This window comes from Centroberyx affinis, unplaced genomic scaffold (genome assembly GCF_046629955.1).
Source record: "Centroberyx affinis isolate AG114_WGS23_722 - 3 ecotype Tasmania unplaced genomic scaffold, CSIRO-AGI_Caff_v1 ptg000359l_1, whole genome shotgun sequence".
Taxonomy (NCBI): domain Eukaryota; kingdom Metazoa; phylum Chordata; class Actinopteri; order Beryciformes; family Berycidae; genus Centroberyx; species Centroberyx affinis.
The window spans coordinates 189,197-196,779 of record NW_027279030.1 but is presented as its reverse complement, the minus strand read 5'-3'; the positions used below and the strand labels follow the sequence as shown (position 1 = coordinate 196,779).

The window sequence follows — 7,583 nt, the reverse complement described above, 5'->3', positions numbered from 1 at the left end:
TTTGGCATCCACTTCAGTCCTGCTAAATATTCAGCTTTTCACAGTTGCCCCTTCCCTCTGAGCATTTACCTCTTGCTGTGGCTCCTGTGGGGTTTTGCCTCACCTCTCCGTTTTTGTGTCACTCAATCCCTTGAAAGACGTGGTCTGCATACTAACCGCTCTGAGCTTGGCTTTAGACAGCAGAGGATTGCTATCTAAAAATATCCTGTTCATCTGCGCACTTGTCAGTTTGGCTTCCATTGCTGTCACTCGACCACTGTGATGGACTGATTGACTTTTATGTTCATTGTTCAGTGTTGGGAGAACAAAAATGATGACATGATCCAAGAAGGACATTTCACTAGACTTGATAGACAGTAGGCAGTTTTTACTCCAGGCTCATATAAAATTACCTTCAAAAATTGAATTGGGGCCAATGCAGATGGCAGGCCAAGTGCCTAAAATCCTTGAGGTCCATCTCTGGACTTCAAGCTCCCCATTCATTTCAGCTATTGAGAATAATTACACCCCAATTCATTTAGCTGAGAGCCTCGTCCTTGACAAGCTGTCATCATGCTGAACTATCGCAGCCCCTAATCACTTCTTTTAGTGTCTTGTGGAGAACTCATGGAGCTAAATTCGTACTCAACACAGAGGAGCATAATTAGCCTACTTAAGAGATTTGAAATTTCTGTTGCATCCATGCAACTTCAGTTGGCTGTTGATTGTGACACGTGTAGTAAAAAGATACAGGCAACACAAAAGTTATAAAATGAAATGTGGCAAATTGTGCCATGCACAGTGGGAGAGCTTCTCATTATGTGTAGGCTGGCTCAAGTTGAATAGGGCTTCAGTTTGGTTTTACGCTGCAGAATGTCAACAAAATTTTATGTCTTTCGTTTGGATTCAAGTTACAGCAACAATCTCAGAATATAAAGCCAAAGTCTGCAATGATGATTCTGAATAACTAGGCCACTGCTTCCATTCAGCATTCAATTAAGCCAGTACTCATAAGAATACTGTCAGGCATTGATCAGGATGTTTTTCAGAGGCTGACAGACTTTGGTCATCAAGAAACCTTTTTGACACAAAAGCCAAGTTGCGGCGGTTTTGAATAGCCTTATCTGAAATAAAATACCAGAATACTAATAATGCAATACTAAATTACTGTTAGCACTGACACTTTCCATATTCCAACGGCCACTACAGGTTTCTGCCATAATCTCTTCCCATGGAAATACTTAATTTGAATTTCATGGTGGGAGCACTTGCCTTTCATATGTTGATGAACAGTGAGATTAGTGAATCTGCTGTTTGTTTGGATAATCAGGCCATGAACAGGCCATGCTGTGACATAGGTATTAGTTTAAGGAGAATCTTGGAAAAACAAAAGAAAAAAGGGATGGTAATGCCTCATTTATTCAGCCTTTTGTGAAGTGGATTTGTGTGAATCCAAAATGAGGGGTTAAACCTAAAAATCACATCACTGAACCAGAATTAGTTGTTAGTTTGTGTAAATCTCTAGTCCGCCTAAATGCGTCACTGCCATGCAGACATGTTGCGGTTCTAATCATGTCAAATCAGTGATCACCTTGGCTGCAGGCAGCGACCAGCCTGCTGCACGCGCCTCTCCACACTCCAGCTTTTGATCGACTGTCGGGCGGACAAAGGAGCAAAGCGTCAAGTAAGCAGAATTCACCACAGTGAGGCCGGAAGTCACTTTACCTTCAAAATAAAAGCGTAAATACTTGCGCTTCTCTCTCTCTCTCTCTCTCTCTCTCTCTCTCTCTCTCTCTCTCTCTCTCTCTCTCTCTCTGCCCCATTAAGAAACAATTGCCCCACTGCTATAGGTTAAAATTGCTCTGTGCAGTTGCAGTGTTTCCTGAGTTTGCTGCCTTTTCAATGTTTTTTTTGTGTAAAGCACAAAAACGTACTTTTACTTCTAAAATGCACTCCTAAAAGATTGTAGACATCTTTTCAAGTTATCTATTATAGCCCACGTTTTGTGTTTGATTCTTTACGTGTTGTATTTTACATAGGCTATGCCTCCATGAATAATAGGCTACATCCTGTGAAAAGGATATTTTCAGGAAAAACAATCGCATTTTAATACATTACCGGTTCCTCCGTACATACATTCCTCAATGTTTTATTTGAACCCTAGAAAGACGTTGCAATATAATATTTAATCAATAAGGGTTTTATTTTGGAAAATGTGACCGGACGTTGTCTTTATGTTTTACTCTGTCTGTCTTGACAGTGGCGACAAAAGCAACGGTGCGCTCCGCGGTGACCGCACAGCCAGCAGCAGCGTTGTTAACCAACTGGGTGACCGGAGAGGAGAGCGCGCACAAAGGATCTACAATCACTATTATCATCCAAACTTGTGTCTTTCCAGGTCACAGAATATTCTGGGACAATGGGAAATTTGGGGAAAGTGTCTTCATTTAATCATAGGTCTCCATTCATGTTTGACTCCTTGGCAATGTGGAAGGCAACGGCGGAGCGCGTGCCTCGACTAGTTGGGTGTTTGTGCTTGTTGAATCCAAAAGGTCTATAATGACTATAATTTGACATTAAACTAACTATGGGCGCTCACATTCTGGAGTCCAACTCCAGCGGCAACTTGACTCCTGCGGTGCACGAGGCTGGGACTGTCCTCCCGGGCTACCTGGTGGTGATCTTATCGGTCCTCATGGTGACTCTGGTTGTCGTTGTTGTGGCTGGAAACGCACTTGTCATCATGGCTTTTATTGTGGATAAATCCCTGAGAAATCAAAGCAACTACTTCTTCCTGAACCTTGCTATATCTGATTTTCTCGTGGGTGAGTTGGCACCTCTCTCTTTCTCTGTGCCTGCCTTGAAATTCGCTCAAATGGCCCTGAACAATCTTTTGTTCGTCCCTAATGAAAAATATCACCAAAATATAGGTGCTATTTTTATTCCTCTAATACAATCTTCCCATTTACTTAGTGTGTCTGTGGTACTCAATAATGAGTTCATGGTGACCTTATCGTCCTTTATAATATTTTGTTTCGTTTTGTTTGGGTATTACTAAAGGATTTATTTGCATAGCATCCTCTCAAAATGTATTATAGCATTATATCATTTATTTTTGTAAGGCATCCATCCCCCTCCTCTTAGTGCGTCTCTTGTACCGCATCATTGGATATATTGTACTCTCTAATGAAGCCACCAATGCTGGGTGCTCTTATTTCTAAAATGTCTTTCACCAGGGGAAAACACTGCAGGGGTTGTCGGTAATATGCAGCCAGCCACCAAAATCTATGAATTTATCCATTTAATTAATTGATCCCAAATCTTACGTCAGACTGTCTGGAGGTGTTGAGAAGTGTGAATGTTGTTCTTATTTGACCTGTCTGCTGTGATATTGCGTTCTGGCATAGAGGGAGGTGTTGGTTGGGGCTAAGTCATCATCCAGTGCCTGTTCCAGGTGCCTTCTGCATCCCCGTGTACATCCCCTACAACCTGACAGGCCGGTGGATGCTGGGTAAGGGCCTCTGCAAGGTGTGGCTGATCATGGACTACCTGCTCTGCAGCGCCTCAGTCTTCAACATTGTCCTCATTAGTTATGACCGCTTCCTGTCAGTCACCAGAGCAGTAAGTAGTAGGCTGCAGAGATACTCATTATCACTCTCTCTCACACACACACACACACACACACACACACACACACACACACACATGAACAGTTGGCATATGTAAAAGGGGCTAACACTACACCATTCAATTCTGAAATGTGTTACTGCCCAGGAAGAGTTTGCCTCATAGCAGAATCTCATTTACATTCACTGCTTTATTCCCTTACAGAGGCGCCTGGCTTAGATCTATCATTTTGCCCGATCAGTTTCAACACAGAGCTTGAACAATATGGCTAGTTGGTTGGTAAATATTTTGAATGCAAACAGTTGCAGTTGCTGTCCACTCTGCTTATCAGTGACAGCAATACAGATGGAAGAGGTCAACAAATATAATTGAGAAAGAGGGTTCTCTAATCGGAACAAAAACAACCTCATCTTTACTGCTTCTGAGTCGTTGGCTCCATCAGTGTAGGACCAGCTAACACATTATTTAATAACTTTGTGTAATATTAACACAATGACTTTGTAGTATGGCTTGAATCATCCCACAAATTCATCTTAATTCTGAGATTAAAAAAAAATATATACAGTATATTTAAAAGTCTCCCAGAGAACATGCTGTTTAGCTTAATTGGTGGTTGATTGGCATTAGTAACTTACATTTTTGTATGTGGATAATGTTTATGGTCTAGTAGCCTGTCACATTTTTTTATTTACTAAAATTCTTAGCAGCCAACTTTTCAAAAAAGTAAAGATTTATTTAGCTGTATGTGGTGTAGAAGAGGATTAGGGCCACAGGTGAGAAATTTGTTTGAGTTCCGAGATTAAAGAAAGTCAGAATTCTGAAAATAAAGTCAGAACTCAGAATTCTGACTTTAATCTCAGAACTCACATTTTTCACGTGTGGCCCAAATCCTCTTCTGTAATATGGTAATGGCTGCATTTGGAGTCATATAAGCCTTTTCTATAGTTTTGAATGATAATAATAATAATAATAAAAATCTCAATAGTTTGTTAGAATTGTAATCATATTGAATAAATATATTAGTATACTTAGCCACAGCAACATTAATTAAGCATAGTTGTGTTTCTCACAGCGAGTAACCCAACTGTGGTAATTTGCTGGTTTGAGGCAAGGAGAAAGAAATGAGAACAAAAAGAAAACAGACCAAGTGCTGCATATAAAACCTAGAGTTTAGATTGAGAGGAAGTGAACTGCAAATGGAGCGAACGTGAAGAAAATGAGTGATGGGTGAAGACTGGGGAAGGAGAGGAACAGGAGAAAACAGATGTCTCCTTCACACTCTTGTGTTGCATCAGTGAATATTGCTCTCAGCTTGAAACTCACCTCCTTCCCCTGGCTTCACTGACACTCCATGGAGAAAAGGCCCCATAAGTGGGTTTTATTTACCACATCGCAGTCTCCCAGCCGCACTCTCCATGGCCGTACAATACAAACAGTTTTGGTTCATTGTAATGAGCTGCTCAGAACAAAAGCCAGCATGTTTGTCAGCCAGTTGGAATGTGAAAAGCCATTAACTGTTTGAAATTTAACAAATATTGTTTATTGCATGGCATATTTTCTATTGCCTTTCATCAGTTTATGTCATTCATTTGTCACGCACAGTGCATCACTGCCAGTCACTCTTCTAATGTATTTCTGATGCAGGTTAAATACAGGGCTCAGCGAAACATGACCCGCCATGCTGTGACCAAGATGGTGGCCGTGTGGGTGCTGGCCTTCCTCCTCTACGGCCCTGCCATCATCTTCTGGGAGATGATCGTTGGCCAAAGCATCGTCCCGGCCAACGAGTGCTTCGCTGAGTTTTATTTCACCTGGTACTTCCTGCTAAGCGCTTCAACCTTTGAGTTCTTCTGCCCCTTTGTGTCGGTGGCCTTCTTCAACCTCAGCATCTACCTGAACATCCACCGCAGGAACAAGAGCCGGGCCGCCTGCATGGAGGACGCTGCCGACACGCAGAGAGACGCCAAGACGCACAGAGACGGTGGCGGCGCCTGGTCCGTGTTTTTTGTTAAGACTCGGAAGGTGTCGTCCAGCGAGCCCACTGCTATTTCTGCAGTTATCGAGGATGATGACGTTCTGTCCCCCTCTTCTTGCGGGGACCCCAACACCAGCCAGATCTTCATGCAGAGGAAGAAGTTCTCTCCTTGCCGGAAAGACTCCAGGCTTTTTCAGCCCACGGCCGCCTGCCTCGCACCTGGCCGCAGGACACAGGGATCTCGCCTCTCCCGTGACAAAAAGATTGCCAAATCTCTGGCCATTATTGTCTGCATTTTTGGGATTTGCTGGGCTCCTTACACACTACTGATGATTATTCGTGCCGCCTGTAGTGGTAAATGTGTGGAGAACTACTGGTACGAGATTACATTCTGGCTTCTGTGGCTGAATTCTGCCATCAACCCCTTCTTGTATCCTCTCTGCCACAGTAGCTTTCGAAGGGCTTTCGCTAAGATCCTGTGTCCTAAAAGACAATCAGTCCAACCTCAGATTGAGACTCAGTCTTGCTAGATGGACTCAATTGCACTTTGATGTTTTATGAATGCAGTAACTATTGTTGGTCAAACACTGTAAAAATCCATCTACTGTTCTTCCATCAAAAATCCAGCTTTCGGAATAAGAATGAAGTTTGCATTAAAGTTTAATTAAAGTCAGGTCAAGATTTCACAACATATTTGACAGCAATACCACAACAAAACAAAGCGCAAGAAAGGAAACTGCATTTGTAACAGTCTTGTAAAGTGGTAAATCAGTGGACTTTCATGCCACATGTAAAGGTGAATGTAGTTGCTGCTTCTTCGTTGACAGGCAGGCATGTTGTTACACCGGAGCGGGCTTCTAAGAGCAGGTGCCTCTTTCAAATGGCACATGTCTTCATTTCAAAATTTCTTCTAACTTTCACAGGCACACTGTGCGAGTTAGACAGGACAGGCGTGACGCTTCCTTGCTGCTGAGTTCTTTACTTTCTGAAGTCTGTGAAGTGATGGGCAGCCAGATAGAAGATAGGAGAGTATCTAGCCTGAGATCTTGCAAAAGAACTGCAGCACATCGAGTTGTTGAATTCTGGTCAAACTGACACAAGGGTTTGTGTGGTCTTAAATGGTTTTATCAACTTTCATGACTTTAGGTATGTGCGGGTATGTGAAGACTTACTACTGCTACACCCAGTAAAGAAATGGAATAAAAAATTTAAAAAAAATCATGACCTTAGGGTGCATGAAACCCATTCAGTACTCATCGTAGAATTAAAAAAATGCATTAGTGTCAATTTGAAAATAAGACCTTTTGCATAATTTCTGAACAATTTATTTAGCAAGTACAAGCTTTTCATCATGCAGCAATAGGATGACAAATGTTGAGTATTTAAAGTTCAAAGCACCTAAATGAAAAAAAGAGAGAAAAACTGTATTTGTTTACTGACTACTGAGTGCACTTTTATCACTGTTGATGTTTTTTAATCACTTTATCTTAAAAGTGGGAGCAGTGGAGCATTAATTGTATCCGAGTGCCAACACTGAAAACGCACTCAATTTTAAGAGTAGTTTTTGTTGATATACAAAATTGTACAGCACTGTAACATGAGAGAAGCATTAACATTTTTGTACAATAATGTCTATGCCAAACTACGTCATTGTGTTCTTTTAGTGTGGTATCTCTTCAAGGATTTCATTGGTTTGTACTACAGAAACAACTACTTGACTACTTTGTATCTAGGCTATGAATGTGTGTGAGTGTAAGTGGCAAAAGTCCAAAGAAAGAATAAAAAGGAGACTGTCTGCAATCACGTAAACTTTGTAATTGTACATTTTAATACGACAACTTCTAATACAGGGAGAGTTAAGTATTTTGAGAGGGTTCAAGGTTTGTAATTGGTCGTAGTTCCTATGATAAGAGAAGGAGATGAAAGATTTACATGTGTGGGTTGAGAGATAAGTGGGTGGAGTGGAACCTTACAGGAATGTGAACGGCACTACCTGGAGGTT

General features: G+C 41.6%; 1 protein-coding gene across 1 annotated transcript; it reads left to right on the top strand.

The window, feature by feature from the left end:
- The first annotated feature begins 2,322 nt into the window (after positions 1 to 2,322).
- LOC139641265 (histamine H3 receptor) lies at positions 2,323 to 7,364 on the top strand. The gene is made up of 3 exons (XM_071515565.1): positions 2,323 to 2,804; positions 3,434 to 3,600; positions 5,251 to 7,364. Exons 1-3 carry the CDS (start codon positions 2,567 to 2,569, stop codon positions 6,109 to 6,111), a joined length of 1,266 nt encoding a protein of 421 aa, XP_071371666.1. The 5' UTR covers positions 2,323 to 2,566; the 3' UTR covers positions 6,112 to 7,364.
- Positions 7,365 to 7,583: the final 219 nt, after the last annotated feature.